Source organism: Nicotiana attenuata, unplaced genomic scaffold (genome assembly GCF_001879085.1).
Source record: "Nicotiana attenuata strain UT unplaced genomic scaffold, NIATTr2, whole genome shotgun sequence".
In the NCBI taxonomy this organism is placed as follows: domain Eukaryota; kingdom Viridiplantae; phylum Streptophyta; class Magnoliopsida; order Solanales; family Solanaceae; genus Nicotiana; species Nicotiana attenuata.
Window position 1 is genome coordinate 284,690 of NW_017670888.1, and position 22,637 is coordinate 307,326.

The 22,637-nt window shown below is 39.7% G+C and overlaps 2 protein-coding genes across 2 annotated transcripts; one reads left to right on the plus strand and one right to left on the minus strand.

The window, feature by feature from the left end:
• On the plus strand, window positions 1-444 carry LOC109244224 (uncharacterized mitochondrial protein AtMg00240-like). The gene has a single exon (XM_019411282.1). The coding sequence runs from the start codon at window positions 1-3 to the stop codon at window positions 442-444; it is 444 nt and encodes a 147-aa protein (XP_019266827.1).
• A 981-nt stretch (window positions 445-1,425) lies between these two features.
• Window positions 1,426-12,448, minus strand: LOC109244230 (K(+) efflux antiporter 2, chloroplastic-like). Its single transcript, XM_019411287.1, has 21 exons — window positions 12,213-12,448; window positions 10,271-11,972; window positions 9,939-10,110; window positions 9,747-9,837; window positions 9,348-9,484; window positions 9,198-9,257; window positions 8,960-9,079; window positions 8,513-8,581; window positions 8,228-8,293; window positions 7,893-7,982; window positions 7,518-7,622; window positions 7,285-7,413; window positions 6,747-6,956; window positions 6,142-6,291; window positions 5,261-5,314; window positions 5,083-5,141; window positions 3,217-3,283; window positions 2,967-3,143; window positions 2,649-2,705; window positions 2,006-2,080; window positions 1,426-1,897 (listed from the first exon to the last, which is right to left on the minus strand). Exons 2-21 carry the CDS (start codon window positions 11,890-11,892, stop codon window positions 1,775-1,777), a joined length of 3,633 nt encoding a protein of 1,210 aa, XP_019266832.1. The 5' UTR covers window positions 11,893-11,972; window positions 12,213-12,448; the 3' UTR covers window positions 1,426-1,774.
• Between the last annotated feature and the right edge of the window lie 10,189 nt (window positions 12,449-22,637).

Sequence of the window (22,637 nt, forward strand, 5' to 3'; positions counted from 1 at the left end):
ATGATTTCAGATGCAGGATTGGTAGGTTCAAGGCCAAAAGAGACACCCATGGAGCAAACCCTCAAACTAACAAGTACTGAGTTTGATGAATGTCTGAAGACTGATGACAATGATAAACCTTTAGAGGACAGCGGGAGATTTCAAGGACTGATTGGCAAGCTATTGTACCTGACAATAACAAGGCCAGACATTGCATATGCATTTCAATGTCTAAGCCAATTTATGCATTCACCTAAGAAATCACATTATGAGGCAGCACTACATGTGGTTAGATACATAAAGAATCAGCCAGGACTTGGGTTGCTAATGTCAAGCAAAAGTGAGCAAAAAATAGAAGCATATTGTGACTCGGATTGGGCTTCTTGTCCCATGTCCAGAAAGTCAGTCACTGGGTATTGCATCAAGCTCGGGAGTTCACTCATTTCCTGGAAAGCAAAGAAATAGAATACCATCTCTAGAAGCTCAGCAGAGGCTGAGTATAGGAGCATGGCACACACAGTTGCAAAGCTGGTTTGGTTAAGTGGTCTGTTAAAGGAGTTGAAAGTGAGTGTGAAATTGCCTATGGAGTTATGCTGTGACAATAAGGCTGCCCTAGAGATTGCTGCAAATCCAATTTACCATGAGAGAACAAAGCATATAGAAATAGACTGTCATTTCATAAGAGAGAAGATTCAAGGAGGCTTAATCAAGACCTCATACATTCCCAGCCAAGAGCAACCTGCAGATATCTTGACTAAGGCTTTGGGACACCAGCAACATGCTGTGCTACTATCCAAGTTGGGAATGAAAAATATTTTCTCATTCTCAACTTCAAGGGGAGTGTTGAGATGTATAGCTTGTAGTAAATGTACATTGTGCTATTTAAGTGGTAGTGTTCTAGAAGATTAGTTAAGTGAGCTATGTGACTGTTGTACTGTTAGTTAGTTGGTCATATTAAAGTTAGTGGAGGTTAGAATTAACTAGCATATAAATAGGCTTGTACAAATCATTTCTTAAGATTGAACTTCTGTTAATAAGAAAAAGATATTTTCCCTTCCAGCTCCTTCTCTCTCTATCTAAAAGATTCCACTCAGTAAGCTTCGATCACTCATCAATGACAGACCTAGGGCTCATTTTAACAAATTAACAATAGTCCATGTGTGAATACCACCTGCTATATTGCTCGATAATGTATGCAGGTCTAGGTTGTTTTGATGCTTTCCGTAGGTATGGGCGTATGGCTATTGCCGAATGTGGCGACCAAGAAAACATTCACGGTGGATGTCTACACAACTGAAATCTTTGATAGATTTGTTCAAAACGTGGGTGGTTTTTCCTGGTTTATTTTCCTAAATCAGTAATGGTGATGATCAGGTTGAAGCAATGGGTCAAGTCCTCCCTTTACTTCTTCAATTAACAGTAATACGGTTAATTATTTAACATCTCTTAGGTTAAAGGAGCAATATCAAGCATTTAAATTGAGGACTAAAATCAGAATAAAACAATAATACAGGAATCAAAAATGCTATTTGCCCTTAAAAAATTTCAGGGCCCCAAAATTTTGGGAGCCTAAAGTGAAGGCTTTACCAGCCTCCCCTTGAGCTGCCCTTGGGTCATGCCAATAGATTTGCTCTCCTGCATAGCTTGTTGCTTGCTACGTACTATATTTCTTCTGTACAATTTTCAAGAACAGGGGTCAAGTAAAACACTATACACTTATAAGGAGTATCTTCCCTTCTCAATTCCTTTTTTTTGGGGTCCAATCAATGCAAATCCCTGTTTCTTCTAATGGTAATCATATTGCTAGTGTTCCTTCACTGACTTGGTTCTCATCCGAAGAATCTGGAGGCTGAACTTTGCCTTTATTCACCACACGAGAAAATCCATAGCCTAGAGAACTTCCACTAGTTTCACATAGCTGCAAAACAAAATCCAGTGGGCTGCATAAAATATCTAACAAAATCTGAACTATGAAACCTCGTACAACATTCCAAAAGCTAAGACAAGTAGTGCAATTATAATTTACCTCAGTAAGCTCAGAGAGGTGGCGGGACCTAAACTCGTTGATTGTTGCCGCTATCTCTGACATTGGCAGCTTAGCCTAGAAGACACAATGTATACTCATAATTTTATTTGCTTCACGATGGTTATTGATTGCCAAAACCAAACTACAAGGAGGTCGAGATGCAAAATGCAGTGCGCAGCTAGATTATTGCATCAGAAGATCCAACAATTGGTCCTTCCCGTCAAGAATGTTAAAGTATATAGTAGAACAAATCTCTATCCAATCATAAATCATGATACGCATTTCAGCTTTGAGGTATATCATTTTCTAACAAAAAGTTCGAAAAAATTCACTCTAATTTAATATTTTAGGGAGGGGATTGTGGGCAATTATGCAGTTGTGAAGTGCTTTAAAATCACTGTATCACATAAAGAGGTAATAGGCCACTGAATTTGTATGAAACCTTGAGAAAGCCATATGCTATAACATTCTGAAGGACGAGTGTAGAATGATACATGATGATAAGCTATTGAATCATCATCCATATCACTCTACAGTATTGGGACGAAACTTCTCAAATTAGAATTTGGTTATACTGATTACTTACCAGCTCATAACTAGCTACATAACAGAATATCTAGGGTTGCTTATCAAATCTACTTACTTGTGCAAGGACAGCAGCGGCCAACTGCAGGCTTGGTTCCAAGGTCTCAGGCACAACCTGTAAAAGTTGTATCCACCTCAGTCAATGCATTGTTCATCATTTATCCAACTATCAAATGTGCAACTATTTCCTCTTTTATGCATGATATGTTACAACTAAAAAATTTTACCATTGCACAACATAATACACCAGCAATAAACAAAATTTTCAAGACTCAGAATCCAAATGTTATCAAGAGATATACAGAATCCTAAGTGAAAAATATGAACAAGTTTCCAACGAAAAGATCAATAACAGAAATTAGAATAAGAAAGATACCGCTGTTGCTCCAGCCTTTTCTAGATTGAGGCCATGATCCACATCATGAGCACGTACAAATGTTTTCACATTGGGAAAGTACTTGCTCAAGGCCCAAACAGTTCTGTAATTTGCACCGGGAGTATCTAATGTTATTGCAGCAGCACATGCTCTTTCAGCTCCAACTTTATGTAGAACCTAGTAATCGGAACACAGAATGACAAAATAAAATACCCGAAACGATAATCTTAAGTTCAGGAATTTGCTTTACCTCTCGGCTACCAGCATCACCAAAGTATACAGGAAGGTCAAGTGCACGACCAACTGCAACTCGTTCACTGCATTTATTATAGAAACATCTATTAAGACGAGCCTGATAACAATTGGAAAATTTAAGTGAAAGCAACATTTCCTGCACCCCCCCCCCCCCCCAAAACAAGGAAATGTTGCTTTCACTTAAATTTCACCTAAGGTCTGTTGGGGCTTTAAGCGCAAAGCGCAAATAAAGCGTGGGCTTTAATGAAAAAAGGCGCAACTGGAGAAAAAGTAAAAGTATGTATATGTAGTCTAAGACTAATAATTATAAGCATGAATAACAAATATACGGTGAAAGAAATTGAAATTTTTTTACGATAAAGTGAAATATCAATTGTTTAATGATGCCTTTTAAGGATTACACTCATTGGCAAGTAAAAGTGTGCCTAAGAGCCTTGATGCGATACTAAAGCGCCCACAAAGCGAGGCGAAGCGCTCAACCTGTTTTGAGCCTCGCTTCAGGGCTTAAGCGCGCTTTAAGCGCGCCTTTGACAACACTGTTATAATCAACTGCTGAAAATCAAAGTACTCTAGAGCAATATGATGATAGTCAAGATCCAATTACAATCAAAGCTCCAGCATATAAGGAAACTCTAGTGCCCTTTATGTTTTTGGGAAATTCAGGTAACCATGTCTACACATAAGATACTGCATACAGCCACACAATCCATCTAAGTAGTTAAGAGTACTATAGAGAGCAACATTACAAGCTTTGGTTGGGAACCAACTTTGATTCTAATTCAAATCTGATATGCTATCTTGCTCGGACCCGGGTGTGGGTATCCGATCCGGGCCCGGATCCAAAGATGGATCCTTCATAATCTAAATTTTAAAATTCAGGGATAGGGGATCCAGATACGAATACGGGTGCGGGGATTCGGCAAAAAATAATTCAAAATTCTAAAGATAGATTTATAAAAATATCCTAAATTATCTGGTGTGGGGATCCAGATACGGATACACATTTCACGGATACGGGTCGACTATTGAAGTTATGCCATTTCCCATGTCTTCAAATTTGTACTAACTTTTATCTTGAGAAATCAAAGTCCCATTTTTTTCCTCAAACTTGTCCATGGATTGTGGTCAAAGTATCCGATGTCGGGTTGACCACATCCGGTACGAATCTCACACCCTTACCCTTACTAGTGTCATGTAGACACGGGTGTGGCGCTGAAATGAGGAGTCCGCGCAACATAGCTGATTTGTGAAATATCTAAAAGTTCAATTAAGGACTTCTCTGTTCTGGACCAGTTCCCTCAGTTCTCTGGCTTGGCACTGGTACTGGCACTCTAACAGGAAAACCATCATCTGATTCTCTTTCACTGTCATCCCTTCGATGCATGCATGAATATGAACATTTTATATAGATAGAGAAAAACAAAAACTTTTACTTAATATCCTAAAGGTTGATAATGACTGATGACTCACAATTAACAAACTATATAATATCTTATAAAGAAAAACCATTTTCTTACATTTGGTCAGCTATAAAGATCTGGTGGCTTTTAAGAGTAGTTGATAGTGGAGGTGCTGCTTCGTAAGTTGTGAAACAAACATAGTGGTGAGAAAACGTAAGCACGGCATAGGAATATAGAGATCTGAGGCAGAAAGACACTTACACCTCAAAAGATGTAAGTTGTTCTTCCTCCTGCTTTTTTTATTTTCTTTTACGAAAAATACAAAATTTTAGGACCACCATATCAGGAAATGACATTATGGAAGAAAAAATTCTATGTCAGATTAACAAACAGCAGATGAAATCTTCACTGAACCTACAGGAGCTGAAATCAGTTGAATGTGGGTAAAAAGAGATTCATACCTTCGCACATCAAGTGCAACAAACGGAATCAGTCGCTCGGAGAGAAGTTGGGCAATGATCTGTTAAGATGAAAACTAACTCAACAGGCAGAAGATGGAAATAGCTTCATTGTTCCAAAGTTTGAAAATCATTCTGTCAAATGATCAATTTAACCAATTCATGAAGCAGGGGGCAAAACCTGGCCAACACGACCAAATCCACAAATAATGATATGATCCTGCAAATCATCTGTCTGCAAAGGAAAAAAGGAACTATCAGTCTACACCTTTTATTAAGCAATAAATTTAAGTCAGTGAAATCTTCATTACATTTACGAAGGTAATAATCCAGAAAGATATCATTAAATGATGTAGTCCTTCAAGTAATGAGCTTTGGTAACTGAATATCTGTTACTTCTCAGACAAATGATCTTCGTAATAAATGCTAACATTACCAATAGCAATTAAATTTAAAGCAAAGAAGCAATGAGTTAAAGAACAAATTAAGTATTGAACAGTTAAAATTAGAAGAAGAGAAAAATTATGTTAAATAAGCTCGGAAAGAAAACAAAGTGAGGCATAAGGTTCAGCAGAAACCTAATCAGATGATGAAATGAAGCTAGAATTCAATAGACAGTATTTTCAAGGGAAAAAAAATCTTTGCATAGAGAAACTGCAAGGGTCCAAAAGGCTTAGTACCATAACACTGAGGCATGGGACTTAAATAGCAACAACAAAGTAGATCAAAACTTAAGAGAGGAACCAGGATCAAAGAAAGGCACTGAAAGGAGAAAGCAGACGGTGATGAAGAATGAAGATGAAGAAATTTGAGGAAGGGAAGAGGAGAAAGGGAAGCTTTTCTATCACCAACATTCCAGTTTTCCTAGTCTCCACAACTGCTTTTTTTAACAGTATTAACTACTAAGACCCCTTAACCTTAATCCTTTAATTCCAATACCCTGTTACTATTGACAACCTGAAGCCAAACTGTCAAAAAACAAGATTTTACAAACATGTAAATGGTTTATCCTCGCTTAAAACCAAAGTAAGAGAGATTGTGCCACCAAGTAGGAGACTATACCTCACTTTCCACAGGCAATAAACTTCGCACATCGTGCAGCTCAAAACGAGATGCTATTAATTGGCCTCCAGCAGCTAGATATGGCGTGAGGGCCATTGAAATTCCAACCACAAGAAATAGCAGAGATGACAAGTGAGGAGACATTATACCCTGGAAAAAGAAAAGCAAAATCATGGAGAAAATTTAATTAAATAAGATAATAAACTTATTCTAATAAGATATATTTTTATCATGGGGCAAAGATCCTCAGAGAGCTTAGCACTGTACTGTTCAGATATGTTGCAGCTCTTAATCTATTTAAGGGTAGCTATGAGAAAGAACAAGTCTCTAAGAGGATTTGTAAATAGAAGTAAAACGGCGGCCATAGATAGAAACTGGAAGGATTTGAAGGTAGTTTGTCTCCACTTCCCCAATAACAGGATCTCACTAGCTCAACATTTGATTTCAGCACACAGGTCAATTGTAGAAAAGGTCCACAATTCCTTGATAAAGGAAGATGCTGTTTGAACAGCATAGCAATAGAACAGAGAAAAAGAGATGGAATAAAAGAATTTTATCAACGGCTCAGAATTGCTTGTAATAGGTTAAAGCTATCAGAGATAAACCTGGTTAACAGCTTCACCAAAAGCTACAAAGGCGAACTCTCCACCAGGAGCAAGTAGGAGACCAACTCTTATTGCCGATACAATTGAAATACCAAACAGTTTACCAACTAATGCAACCAAGATGGTCTTGCCACCAATTAGAAGTCCCAACGAGCCCATAATAACTGGAAAGTTTGAAAGAAGAAGTTTGGGATCAATGGACATTCCAACCTGCAACCAGATGATAATTGTTCAGTTTTGAAGTCACAAAGCAGCAATAGTTATAATAATTTATTCATAAACGATCCTCCCTTCAGCCTGGATAAAAGTTGATTAAAATAGATAAAATGTTACTGAGAAGTACATTCATTCAAAGAGAACAACTCAGGAGAGACAGCTAAGGTCTACAGGTTGGTGAAAACACTAGAGATTGCAGAGCTAGAATCTTTAAATGTAAATAGCACCCTTACCAAGACCTATTATACCTTAACTCCAAATGACAAATTGTAGGATTAGAAAATAGCATTCGCATTGTACAATAAACAAGATTGTCACCTACCGTCATGAAAAAGAGACCCAATAGGAGTCCACGATATGGAGCAATATCTGATTCAACTTGCAATGAAAATTCAGTTTCTGCCAGAAGCAAACCAGCTAAAAATGCACCCAAAGCCATTGAGAGGCCAGCCTGCATTATTTACATCAGATAACACATCATAGCGTTAACAAGATAACAGTTCTAAAAAAATTGGGCAGTATACATGAACACATAAACAATGTGATCATAAGTACCCTGGCTGTCAGAAGACTAGTCCCAAGGATAACAAGAAGCGTATTTGCCGAAAATATTTCTGCATTTTGGTTTTCTGCAATCTGCTTATAAATAGGCCGCAACAGCTGAAATTGGAACAGAGAACGAAAATATTAATGTCCTCACATTTAACAGCAATGTATCTTACAAGACTTGCAAAATGAAAAACGGAATTAAAACCTATTTATATTTTGCAATAGATAAATATCAAAACCTACTTTAATAATGTATAGACAAAAGCAAATGAAAGACTAAAGTCCAAAATATCGTAAGAGATGTAGTTAGAACTTAAAAACTATATACTAATCATAAACATTATAATACTGGAAGAGATTCTACATGAACAAACAGCTTACCAGACGTCCTCCAGCAATAATGGCAGTGATGGCTACAATTGCCTTTACAGCAGCCAAACCAAGGGCCTCAGCTATGGCTCCGAAACCAACCTAAGAAGAAATAAGTTCTGTTATAATAGTGGCAGTTTGAGAAAACAGCTATAGTGTAACTCACAGCTATCAAAAGCAAAGAATGTTGTTTCCACATGTGATTTTAGGGGATTAGCTATTGGCTCTCAGTTTGGTGAATATTACAGGTCCAGTTCACAACTTCACATAGCTGGAATCGTAATTATAATAAACACGAAAATTTTAAATAATTTTTCCAGAAGACAAGACTGTAAAAGAGTCTATACCCCTCCTTTTGATGAATTTGGTGAAATTAGTGGTATCAGTATGAGTAGAACAACCACCGCCAGATCCTGAAGGATAAAGGGAAGAATTTGGTTAATCGTATCAGAAAGAAAAATCTAAAAGTACAGCAGCACTGGCTGTCATCATTTCACGTGCATGAGAGCAGCCTATATGTGATGGCAAGTAAATATATGTGATTCGCGTGTATGCATAGATACACATAATATTCCAAGTTTCACCCATCTCAGGAGAGAGATGAGACAGTTTTACTGTCTCTATGCCGATACCTGAAAGAGTAATACAGAAAATGTCGCTCGTCCATGCCGTGATGTGCTCTCACCTCGCTCTTGCAATACCTGCAGATATGCAACATAATCAATTAATTACTAAGGTTTCATTTTTCGACGAGGGAGGGTCACAGGCACATAGACAAAGCCAATTATAGATAAACTACAATTCCTTGGATTGTAGTAAATATGTTGACTCAAAAAGGAAATAATAAGAAAAACTCCAATGCTGATTTGATATCTCGGCATCAACCCTTATCTAGCATTATAGCTTCTGGACTTTTGGGGAACATAGCATAATAATACTGCCTGCTTAAGCATTAACTTTAGAGTGTTGAAACGGTCACCAAATCAACGTACTTAATGAGTACAACAAACTACTCAAGCGCTAAATCGCCCATCATTCATCCAGCAAGGAAGACCTGCTAAATATATAGAAGGATTTACCTGGAGGACAACCGCAGTGGAAGATAAGGCAAGACCATTCCCAATCACTATTGCAGCAGGTCCAGCCTGCCCGGCAACAAAATGAGCAACTAACCCGACCACAACAGCTGTCACTAAGACCTGCATTCATTTGAATATATTAAAAATTAGTGTGGAATCCTAAAACGTTGAGACCATACTCTATAAACATTATGGAGGGGTGTTAACAACTCCCAAGTGCTCAATTTTTTTCAATTACCTGAGCAGTACCCAACCCAAAAACGTATTTCTTCATTGAACTTAGTCTCTCAACGGAAAGCTGTCAAAGAGAATACAAACAGAGGTTATTAAGGCAGTATTTGTAACACATTCAGAAAGAAATAAACTAGTCAATTTTCCTAGACTGTACCTCTAGGCCAATGTTAAATAGCAGGAAGACAACTCCAAATTCAGCTATAGCCTTGGTCCCATGTACATGACGTATGATAGAAAGACCATAGGGTCCAATCAAGATTCCAGCAGCCAAATACCCAAGGACAGGACTTCCTATACATTATAGCAGACAGAAGATGAACCATTAACAGGAAACAAGAGTACGTCTGTCACAGAGGAGCAAAGGGCACATATCTGTGTCACCGAAAACTAAGTGTCTAATAATCAAATATCATGTTTCAATTTTTAGAACATGTTCAAGGAAAGACCTACGAAGAAACCTTTACATCAAGAACAAGTTTGGTGAACAAATTAACATAATAAGCCACTAGTCACTGTCCTCATGCGTTAAAAGAAGGTAGCAAAATTCAATTACCTCCTGGAATTTTCTGGAAGATAGGCACAAAGATAACACTTGCGAGCAATAGCCATAACATGTCAAAAAGAGAAGCTTCCTCCTCATTTATCTGAAATGAGCAACAACACCATTAGCAAGTAGAAGTAAAGCCCCCTCCTATACAAAATGGTGATTGCAGGCATTAAACTAAAGGGAGTTAAAGAAGCATGCCTCTTGATGAGGAAGCATCTCCATTAGTGTCTTAAGTTTCTTGGGAAGTTTTCTTATTTGTCGAACCAGAGGTCTTGCATTTGTTGAAACCTCATCAATGCTGGTGGTAATGATGTCTGGCTGCTGAAACGACTGAGAAATTCGCTCTGATCGATTGACGTAAAAGGCAATTCTGTGACAGACGTCAAAAGCATATCAAGTACCATAAACAAGCTATACCAATCTAATGGTACAAAGATTGTATCCTAACGAGGCACTTATACACGCAGCTAGAAAGAAATAGCTTCATCTTTCAAAAGCAAAAAATATGAACAGTTTTATAGTAGTTGTACCCTGCACCCATCAGTAATGAGCCAACCACCAGCTTGGGCAATTGCTTCCTTGCAGACTCCATGAGATTGTGGAAAACTGAAGCAGGTGTGAACTCTTCACCATCTGTGGGGAATGAGAAGAAAGATGCAGGCAAGAAACGGGATGATTTCTTCAATAATGCTTTGGGAGCATTAAGTGAACTGTCCCTAGCTGATTCCTTGTTGACCTCCTGCCTCAGATTTTGAACACTTTTTGGTTTTTCTGTATCAGAATCAGAATCTTTTGAGGAGTCTAGAACTAACTTTCTATCTTCTTCGTCACTCTCATCAGAGATACGTGACTCCTCAGTTGACAAAGGCCCACTTGCCGCCCAAGCATCCTCCAGTTCTACCTCCCTATCTATTTCAATAACACTATCGACTGAATTTCTAGGGAGTACCTCATCCTCGCTAAGGGTCCCATCGACCAACACTTGCCCTTGAGTAGATGATCCATTCTGTAAAACTGAAGTTTCTGGGGAGTCAACAATTGATACAGCTAGGTTCTTCTCGGCTTTCTGCAAAGCGATCTCCGCGTCACTGACCCTTTGAGTAGCCTCCAGCTCATAAGCAACAGCTTGTTCAGCTAAAAGCATTATGTTTGCAACATCTTCCTCGGCTTTTAAAGCATTGTTTTGTGCTTGCTCAGCTAGCTCATTCAACCTGTCAACCTCCTTTTGCAGCTCTTCTTTTTTATTCTGCAGACGCCTCAACTCAGCCTCACAACTTCCAAAACGGTCCAGACACTCCTTTATATCTTCCTGAGCAGCTAAGAGTGCTGCCTCTTCCTCCATCAATGAAGTTGAATCTGCCCCTTTGCTATCTTCAGAAGTTTCTGAAGACATACTTCTTTGTTTTGCAGCTTGTACTGAATCAAGAGCAACCTGAAGCCTTGCCTCAGCAAAAGAAAGGGCCATTGTTGCTTTTTGAACTGCTTCTTTAGCGACCATCTCTTCACTTACAATCTCTTGAACACTATCAAGTTGTTTGCTTACATCATCCCAGGCATTAGCCGCTTCATCTTTTAATGCTATAGCAGCTTCTGATATCTTCTGCGCTTTTTCCTCAAACATTGTGCTGTTCAGCTGTGCAACTTCCAAATCCTTGAGTGCCTTCTGCAACAACTCCCTTAGTTCATCCAGATTATCTCCTTCTGTTTCTTCTTCTTTATCTTCCTCCAACTCAATTGCGCAACTAATTTCCGCGATTCCATTAGTATTAGCACTCAGAGCTCCATCTTTAGCACTCTCACTGGGCTCCACATTTCTACCATTACCATCGATAAACGCAACTGAATCATTTCCCTGACACCGAGGCAATTTCACTCCCCTAGAAGCCTTACGGCGCATCAAATTCCCACTCGAATCAGACTTCCACAAAGCAAAACTAAATCGTATCCTTGAATATGCTAAACTATTATCACTACAGGCCACACTCCGTTTCAACCTTTTCCCCAGCCTATTCTTACATAAAACCCTAGCATTTCCAAGCAATTTATGATTCAATCCTACATCACCGCTGCTTTTCCTATCTAATATCCTGTAGTTCAAAGCTTCACCACAATGCGAAGCATTCGGCTGCCATAAACAGTAAGCAAAGCCCATCCTCCTCTCCTCTAACACACTAAACGTCAAAAATACACCAAAACAATGCCGCCAATTCTCATTACCTCAAAATCAAACACCTAACAAAACAAATAAAGCAAGTTTTCAACTTCTATCAACAAACAAGTAAAAATTAATTCACAGGAGCCACAAACAATCAGTTAAAATCACCACAACAAATAATTGCAAGCTGAAAAAACTGGAAGTGATTTCGCGATTAATCAACATTCCGTTTCGATACATATACTGAAGTTGATGTTGACAGTAGTGAAAATGAAAGTAAAACAGAAGAGAAGAGTTTGAGAGAACTTTGAATTTACCGATAGAAGTGACAGTTTCGAGTTCTGAAGAAGAATATCTATGGCGGAAAAATTAGGTCAGAAAAATGATTGGATTGACTTTGCTTATTGGCTCTTCCTATCAGTTTTGATTTTTTATAGCTTTGTCCGAAGAACAACCTTTCGTTTGCGACTCTGCGCTTACTTGAAAAGTTGAAGTGATGAGAAGAAATTTTTTCTTTTTTTCTTTTTCAGGTTTTGTTTTCTCCCTCCAATTGGGGAACATGACAAAATTGGATTAGAGGGTTTATTGGTGGATATTCCATTTTCTGCATTTACACAATTACCCTTCTTCTTATTGTTTTGATGGAAACTTCAGATACAGGTATAGTCATGTGATAAGCAGTGGCTAACGTACCTACCTGAAGTTCTTTTTTGGCCTTCTTTTTTTCTTTTTAAGAATTAACCCAAATAATTGTTCATTCAGCAAATATATATATATATATTTATTTAATCGGTATATAACCTATACGTAACGCTTAAAAACAGAAAATTTTGGTATACTGGTTATTTTTGCAAAGATCCCTTTTTTTTCTATGTACCTACCTAAAGTAGTTTTACCATTTCAACTTTATATATGTAAGTAGGTTATAGCAATTGATGTCATCTTTTTCTATGGATGGATAGGGTTGTTGCAAGTTTCAACATGTCTAAACAAATATACTATGTATATATGTACACATTTATGCACATGGTATATGATTTTATGATAAAATTGTTTTACTAGTATCATAATTTATTGATGTTGGTGTCCAAAATGATTATGAAATCCTAATAAAAGATGCGCTTACCCCGAGGTCAAGCTAAGGTCCATTGTATTGTAGATTAATAGGTGAAAATAGCACGGGGCCAGTAAGTTTTTGGATTGATAATCAAAAAATAGCTAGTGTTTGTAAAGTTATTGAAAAATAGCTATTGTTTTGCTGAAACACGGAAAGTTCCAGCATAATATGCGGGATTATGGAGCTCCTGCATATAAATTTCTAGCATATTATGTTGGAACTCCAGTCACGGAAAATTCCAGCATAATATGTGGAACTATAGAGCTCTTGCATATACTTCGCGCATATTTTGCTCGAAGCTCATTTGTAAAAAAAGTCACCCTCAGCATATTATGCTAGAATATTTTCGGATTTTTAAGGGTGTTTTTGTTCAGATTTTATCTTACATGAAATGTAACTATATTTCTATTAGTTTTGAAACTGTGGCTATTTTTCAATTACCAGTTGTAAATCTGACTATCTTTTCTCCCAGATTAATAGGCCACACAATATATATATATATATATATATATATATATATATATATATATATATATATATACACACACACACATTGCCTTGTCCTGCAAGTGGATACACAAACATAAATTTCAGGAGTCCTGTTATAAGATAGAAAATGCTTAGGGTTGATACCAGTTTGACTTCTAATTAAGCTAGAGGTGAATAAAAAAAAGTATAAGTTTATCATGTACTGGTGTTGAGATTCTTCTCTTATTGTTCGTAGTTCTATTTGGTTGTACTCTAAACATAATTATGAGGATTGGAACCCTCTTTGTTTAGATTGAACTTTGGAATTGCTGTAAAACTTGATTTTTGATAGTAATTCATTTTTCTTTAAAATCTTTGTAGTTTTGGTTCTCTCATGTCGCTTTGAGCTCTAAGATTAGTCATAGAAATAAAATGTGGGATAATCTTATCAACATGCATGATAATTATTCGGGACCATAGCTTGTTGGAGGAGATTTTAATGATATCTTAGGTTCTAATGAAAAATTAGGAGGTAACTCTATTAACTGTTAACAGTAACCCTACTAGGCATCTATGGGGCTGCATCAACAAATATGGTCTCAATGATCTTGGCTTTAAGGGATGTAAATACACTTGGAGTAATCAAAGGAAAAAGAACAGGGGATTTATTATGGAAAGACTGGATAAAATACTAGCTAATAGTGAATGGATTAACCGCTTTCCTAATGCTACAGTCACTCACTTGCCCAAAACACACTCTGACCATAATCCGCTTCTTCTTCAACTAGTACCTAAAAGAACCACTACTCTTCCTAGGCCATTTAGATTGAAAACTTATTGATGTCTTCACCCTACTTTTACTAACCTAGTCAAGGAAAATTGGAGAAATTCGAACTATCAGGAATCATCTAGCTCCTTTATTGATAGTGTAAAAGAATGAAAAAATAACATTTTTGGCGATATATTTAGAAAGAAAAAAAGGATTCTTGCTAGGATAAAAGGTATCCAGGAATCTAAGCACTATCCATATAGCACCTTCTTCAAGAATTGGAACGCTCCTTACAATTAGATTATAATAATTTTCTTAAAATTAAAGATGACTATTGGAAACTTCGAGCTAGAATATCGTGGATTCAAGAAGGAGACGCTAACACAAAATTTTTTCATATAATGGCTACTAACAACAGAAGGATTAATAAAATCACGTTCTTCAAAGACGACCAGGGTAACTGGATCAATGATCCATTAGAAATTCTAAAGCATTCTCAAAATTTCTTCCTCAACAGTTTCACCATCCCATGAGTCTACTAACTGGTTGAGCATCTGCTAAGATTCTACAGGCTTCCAAACAATTGATCTAAGGAACTTGGATAATCCCTAATGCCTTCTGATAACTGTGATTTTAACACGTTTTATGCCCATACTTGCCTATGCTTTATGTATGATTTGCCATAAAATAAACTCAAAATGCTTATAAGTTGCGCTTGATTGCAGGTTTGAGCAACAAGATGACGAAAGTCAAAAATCGGCTCGAAACGGAGTGAAACCTGCTCAAGTGTCAAAGATCATGAAAGCAAGGATGTTCAGAACTTGGTGCGGACCGCACCATCATGTCATGCGGCTGCACCACTGGAGTTCAGAGAGTTGGCATTCTCAGCGCCAGCCAATGCGGCCACACTACAAGTTCACGCGGTCCGCACCACAAAAGTTCAGAGATCATCACAAGCCACTCATGCGGCCGCACTACAAGTTCACGCGGTCCGCGCCAGTCATCATGTGGCCGCACTTCATCATTGTGCGGTCCGCGTCAACATCTTCAGAAGGCAAGTCTCAGAAGTCAAGCAACCCAGTGCGGCCGCGTGTCAACTTCGTGCGGACCGCACGGACCCCGCAGGGGTATTTTTGTCCGGTTTTTCTTAACTTAGTATAAATAGAATATTTGCCATTTTTAGGGCACGAATTAGATACAGGAGAGCTGCTGCACTCGTGAGACAAAAGTTTTAGCCTATTTTGGGCATTTTCATCTTGTTTAACGTGGATTCTTGTAGATTTACCTTCTAGTTAATTAATATGTTCATTTTATCTGTTTCTCCTTCAATTTCTATTGTTATTATGGCTAGCTAAACCCAATGAGCTAGGGTTGTGGCTCAACCCTAGTGTGGGTAATTAATGGGTATGATTGTTTAATGCTTGAATGATGTTGGGTGTTTGATATTTGGGTTATTTTTATGTTTTCACTTGGATTCGGTGGTTGCAAACACTAAATCTAGCTTTGTGGGTCTTGACTCTTCTTGAGAAAGAGTGTCTATGACTCCAAAATTAACCCAACAAGGAATTGAGATGGACCCATGAAAATGGTAGTCCCAATTAACGGGTAAAACCTCGAGAGAGTAATTACCCAATTTGAACCCTAAGTTGCTTGGTTTGTTAGCCTACCCAATTGGTCTCGAGAGAGTCAATTGGGCAAAATCATTCTTTCTACCGAGAGGTGTGAGAGTGAGTGTTATCGTGCAACGGTTATATCATAAGCCCCATAATCATCATTCTCGTATTAGGAATCTCTACCCGTTAGTTGACCACCTAGGTAAATGCCACGACCCTAGTGCTTTTCTCTATCTTGCATACAACCCAGACTTAATATCTTAGCATAATTTAGTTATAATTAGTAATTGTTAACTTGTAGTTGATAATCACAAAAAAACCCAAAAATGATAGAAGATCAATTAGAAGCAAACTCGCATTCCTAGGCTAAACAAATATCCAGCTCCCTTCCTAGCTCCCTGTGGAAATTGACCCCGATACCACTATTGGGTAAAAGTATTAGCGCCCACTCTTCCAAAGGTTGAGTCCGCTGCGACCTAATCACTTTATGGCGCCGTTGCCGGGGAGCTTACGGTGTTGACTATTTGTGTAGCTAGTTTTGTGTTTTGCTTCTCTTTCCTTCTTTTTACTAATTTTATTTGTATTGATCCATCAGGTACACATGGCTCTAAACGAAAATGACCCTCTTGGCAATGCCTTGGCGGGGGAGGAGGTTGAAGATGTTGAGCAAGATGAGCTTCCGGTACCTCAAGTACCACGGAGAGGTCGAAATGCCAATGCTAATGTACATGACGACAATCCTATTCCAGACCCTCCTCCGCCACCACCAAGAGCGGTCCCAAGAGTTCTTCCTAATCAAGGGTACGCAAGTGCCATCGTTCCTCCCTGAATCCGGACGGGGAACTTTCAAATCACAAATGTCATGTTGACCTTGCTCGAGCAACAGGGATATTTTACGGGCGCCTCTGACCAAAATGCATACAAGCACTTGAAAGGGTTCGTAGATACTTGCTGGGGCAGCAAACAAACAAACATGTCAGAGGATGCGTTGAGATTGAGGCTTTTCCCGTTTTCTCTTCGGGGTAAAGCGTTGGACTGGTTAGAAAGGTTATCAAATCATTCTATCACCACATGGGATGAATTGGCGGACAAATTTATTGCCAAGTTCTTTTCTCCAAGTCATATGGCGGCTCTTCGGGATGAGATACTAGCCTTTAAGCAAATGCCAACGGAACCCTTGCATGAGATCTGGGAGCGATATAGAACAATGGTGAAGGAATGCCCTAACAACGACATGACTGAGGCGATGATCCAGCAGACTTTCTATAGGGGCATCAACACCACAAATCAATGCATTGTGAACCATTTGGCCGGTGGGAACTTCATGAAACTTTCTTACCAAGAGGCATGTGATGTACTTGATGAAATGGCGGACACCTCTTCGGCATGGCAAAGCCGAGCGAATGTACCCCAAGGTGACCCCACGGTCATCCATTTGCATAAGGAGTTGAGTGATCACGGCCAAGCTATTGCCGAACTTACAACAACAATGAATCAGTTGGCGAAAGCACAATTGCAACAAGTACAAAACCCGCTCCAAGTCAATGCAATGGAGAATGTTTCTATGCTAAAAAGGAGGCAAAGAGGGTAACAACAACCTCAAGGTAGCGGTGACCAATTTGACAACAACAACGATGGTGGTGGATATTCGAATGAGTGTTTTGATGATCAAAGTGATGAGTGCCAATATGTCAATAACTACCAAGGAAATAGAGGAAATCAAGGAAATCAACAATGGCGCCCCCAAGGCAATTGGGGCAATCAACAAGGAGGCGGCAATTGGAACAACAATAATCAACAACAGGGTGGCAACAATTGGAACAATGGCAATCAAAACAACAATTGGGGTAATCAAGGCAATAACCAAGGTAATTGGAATGGTAACAACAACAATTGGAACAACAACAATAGCAATCAAGGAGGGTGGAATAATGGTGGTAGGGGGCAAGGCTTTCAAAGGCCCCCCATGTTCTAATAACTAAACAATCCACCCCCCTTTCAGTCACAAGGGCCTAGTTCTTCTGGAAGTGATATGGGACGGATAGAAATGATGTTCGAGCAGATGATGAAAAAGAACCAAGATTCCGATGCACAATTGGCTTCGCATAACACATCTATCCGGAACCTAGAGGTGCAAATAGGACAAATCTCTCAAGCTTTAAATACCCGCCCAAAAGGTGCGCTACCAAGTGATACGGTAGTGAACCCGAAGGGGGGTAACAGTCATGTGATGGCGGTTACAACTAGGAGTGGAAGAGGCGGTGATGTGCATGCCTCGGTTGAGAATCAAGTTGTGAATGATGAAGTTGAGTTGCATGATGATGAAGCACCTTTGAATGTTGACAATGTGGTTGAACCAATAGTGACAAATGATGTGCGGATCGATATTGATGATGAGGCCGGGGTAGAGACTCAAGAGACCGTGAACCCGTCTAGGGAACACATCATTGATATTCCCGAGCCGGCGGTGCCCAAGGCAAAGGCACCCTTGCCTAGACCACCTCCACCATATCCTCAGCGGTTAGCAAAGCAAAAGAGCGACAATCAGTTCAAGAAATTCATAGACATGATGAAGAGCCTCACAATCAATGTCCCTTTAGTGGAGGCACTTGAACAAATGCCTGGGTATGCAAAATTTATGAAGGATTTAGTCACCAAGAAGCGTTCTATGGAGTGTGAAACAATAAAGATGACGCACCAAGTTAGTGTGATTGTGCATTCTATGGCCCCGAAACTTGAGGACCATGGTGCTTTAACTATTCCTTGCACTATCGGAAGTGCGGACTTTGCTAAGGCCCTATGTGACTTGGGGGCTAGCATTAATCTGATGCCGTACTCAGTCTTCAAGACTTTGGGAATTGGGCAACCTAGGCCAACCTCCATGAGACTTCAAATGGCGGACCGGTCGATGAAGAAGCCTCTAGGTATAATCAATGATGTGCTTGTCCGGGTGGACAAATTCATATTGCCGGCTGACTTTGTCATATTGGATTGCGAAGTGGATTTAGAAGTGCCTATCATTCTTGGAAGACCTTTCCTAGCTACGGGGAAGACATTAGTTGATGTGGAAGCAGGGGAGTTAACATTACGTGTGGGAGATGAGAAGGTGGTATTTCATGTGTGCAAGTCAGTGAGGCAATCCAATAGTACGGAGGTGTGTTCATTTGTGGACATTGTCACGGCGGTGATAGTGGATGACACAAGTGCCTTGATCAATGTTGAAGACCCTCTTGAAGCTGTGCTTCTTAACATGGATGCCAATGATGATGCCGGTAGAGTGGAGTGCATGAATGCATTGCATGGAATGGGTTCATATTCATATGAGCCTAGGAAACTATCTTTAGATCTTGAAAATCGTAAAACTCCGCCAACCAAGCCATCAATTGAGGAGCCACCGGTGTTGGAGTTGAAACCACTTCCTCCACACCTCAGGTATGAATTCTTGGGCTCTAATTCTACTCTTCCAGTTATTCTTTCTTCTTGCCTTACTAACTTGCAAGTTGAGGCCACTGTGGTGGTGCTCCAAAAGCGAAAAAGGGCAATAGGATGGACTTTGGCGGACATCAGGGGAATAAGCCCCGCATTTTGCATGCATAAGATCATTTTGGAGGAGGATGCACGGCCATCTCTTGAACATCAAAGGAGACTCAATGAGGTGATGCAAGAAGTGGTAAAGAAGGAGGTTATCAAGTGGCTTGACGCCGGTGTGGTTTACCCGATCTCGGATAGTTCATGGACCTCTCCGGTCCAATGTGTGCCAAAGAAGGGTGGAATGACGGTAGTGACCAATGCCAACAATGAGTTGATTCCTACTCGGACAGTTACGGGTTGGAGAGTGTGTATGGACTATAGAAAGTTGAACAAGGTGACAAGAAAAGATCATTTGGTGAACTTGGATAGGGTTTTGGCAAGATGTGAAGAAACCAACCTTGTGCTCAATTGGGAGAAATGCCACTTTATGGTGCAAGAGGGAATTGTATTGGGCCACAAAATATCAAGGCAAGGAATTGAAGTTGATAAGGCAAAAATAGAGGTTATCTCAAGACTCCCTCCCCCTACCTCCGTCAAAGGGGTGAGGAGTTTTCTTGGTCATGCCGGGTTTTACCGGCGGTTCATTAAAGATTTTTCCAAAATTGTGAACCCACTTTGCAAGTTGTTAGAGAAGGATGTCAAGTTTATTTTTGATGAGAAATGCATGGAGTCTTTTGAGTTACTGAAACACAAGTTGACAACAACCCCTATAATCACTGCTCCAAATTGGGACTTGCCTTTTGAACTTATGTGTGATGCGAGTGATGTAGCAGTTGGGGCGGTGCTAGGCCAAAGAATCAACAAAATGTTCCATCCTGTGCATTATGCTAGCAAGACTATGAATGAGGCCCAGAGAAACTACACAGTGACAGAAAAGGAGCTATTGGCTATTGTGTTCGCAATGGAGAAATTTAGACCTTACCTTATGGGGGCAAAGGTGATCATACACACGGACCATGCAGCCCTTCGGTATTTTATGACTAAGAAGGATTCGAAAGCAAGATTGATGAGATGGGTGCTTCTCCTTCAGGAATTTGATTTAGAGATTTTGGATAGAAAGGGAAGCGAGAATCAAGTTGCCGACCATTTGTCCCGATTAGATGAAGATGGGAGACATGTGATGGTATTGAGATCAATGATAGGTTCCCTGACGAGCAGCTTCTTTCCGTTTCTATGTGTGAAATGCCATGGTTTGCGGACATCACCAACTTCATTGTGACTGGTAACATCCCGTGTGAGCTCTCTTCCAACCAAAAGAAGAAACTCAAGCGGGATAGTTTGGATTTTTATTCGGATGATCCGTATTTGTTAAAATTTACATGGATGGAGTGATAAGGAGATGTGTGCCGGAAAGTGAACAAATAAGCGTATTGGAGGCTTGTCACTCCTCTCCCTATAGTGGTCATCAGGGGGGGGGGGGGAGGGGTGAGGACAACCTCAAAAGTTTTGAGTTGTGGATTCTATTGGCCCACGTTGTTCAAGGATGCTAGTGAATTGGTGAAGAGTTGTGATGCATGTCAGAGAGCCGGCGGTATTTCCAAGAAGGATGAGATGCCCCTCAATACAATTCTTGAGGTGGATATTTTTGATGTTTGGGGCATCGATTTCATGGGTCCGTTCGTGAGCTCCTGTGGTAATACTTACATTCTCGTGGCGGTGGACTATGTTTCAAAATGGGTGGAAGCCGTGGCTCTTCCCAACAATGAAGCCCGAAGTGTTGTAGCATTTTTGAAGAAGAGTATCTTTACGAGATTTGGTACTCCCCGGGCCATTATTAGTGATGGGGGGGTCCCATTTTTGCAACAAAGCTTTTGATTCATTGCTTGCTAAGTATGGAGTTAATCACAAAGTGACCACCCCCTATCATCCACAAGCTAGTGGACAAGTGAAAGTCTCAAATCGGGAGATAAAGAGTATTCTGTCCAAAACGGTGAATGCTAATAGGACCGATTGGTCGAAGAAATTGGATGATGCTCTTTGGGCTTATCGGACGGCTTACAAGACTCCAATTGGTATGTCTCCGTATCGTTTGGTGTTTGGTAAAGCTTGCCATCTTCCAGTGGAACTTGAACACAAGGCTATGTGGGCATTGAGGAAGTTGAACTTGGAATGGGATGTTGCAGCAAATCTCCAAGTGGAGCAATTGAATGAGCTTGATGAGTTTAGATTTCATGCTTACTCCAGCTCGTCTTTGTACAAGGACAAGATGAAGTACCTCCATGACAAGTATGCTCGGGGTAAAGAATTCAAGGTGGGTGACATGGTTCTTCTCTTCAACTCCCGGTGGAGGTTATTCCGGGAAAGCTCAAGTCTAGGTGGAGTGGTCCATTTGAAGTTGTTGGGGTGACCCCATTTGGTGCTATTGATCTCAAGAACAAAAATGATGAGGTTTTCCGAGTCAATGGGCATCGTGTGAAGCATTACTTGGGGAAGATTGATGACAGCCATGNTTCAGGTATTTACTTCTGGCGAGGGAAAGGCGATCGGACTAAGAATGTGGAGATTCGCGATGATGGAGTAACGAGGCTTGGTATTAGTAAGCGTGGAGGAATTCTCATCTGTTATAGTCTTATGCTAGATCAATGTTTGATAAATATAAATCTATGGAAACAACAGGTGGTGAAATTGCTCCTTCTACTTCTAAGTCTAGAGTAGAAGTTCTATGGGAAGATATGGATGATATAACAAGTTTTGATTCCTCTATTGATGATGAAATTGATTCTTATCTCAATCAAGGATTGAAAAATATTAAAGACGATGAAGGAAACGAGCAACTTTTTGCATGGTGGAGGGAGCGTGGCAAGGCTTTCCCAACACTTCCAATAAAGGCCCGAGATATCCTGGCTATTCAAGCATCATCCGTAGCATCAGAGAGTGCTTTTATCGCGGCAAGATTTCAAATCATCATAGACATTCATTAGCGGAGGACAGCCTAGAGATTTCCATATTATTCAGAGATTGAATTAATTCAGAAAGAAGAAATCTTGGTTTTGAAAAATTAACCACTAGGGAAGAAGAAGAATACAATGAGATGCTTAGCACTGGGAGCGCTGACGGCATGGGACTCATGGAACATCAATCAACATTGCCCATTCCAGAACACTGTCCGAGAGAAATAATAGATAAGTTACAATGAAGCTATATAAGAGCTTACAAATATTAGTATGATAATTTGTAATTGGCTACTAAGAGGTCTAGTTCAAATAGAACCCTTCCTAGAAGGTGGCTGCGTAGATTAGGTGCT

What these genes read in the sequence shown, in the direction of transcription:
- LOC109244224 (XM_019411282.1), top strand. Translation starts at nt 1, where the DNA reads ATGATTTCAGATGCAGGATTGGTAGGTTCAAGGCCAAAAGAGACACCC.
- LOC109244230 (XM_019411287.1), bottom strand. Translation starts at nt 11,892, where the DNA reads ATGGGCTTTGCTTACTGTTTATGGCAGCCGAATGCTTCGCATTGTGGT. An exon ending in TTTCTGTATTACTCTTTCAG is followed by an intron (nt 8,294 to 8,512) that starts GTATCGGCATAG and finishes TTTATCCTTCAG; the next exon opens with GATCTGGCGGTGGTTGTTCT. An exon ending in ACCTCTCTGAGCTTACTGAG is followed by an intron (nt 1,898 to 2,005) that starts GTAAATTATAAT and finishes TTTGTTTTGCAG; the next exon opens with CTATGTGAAACTAGTGGAAG.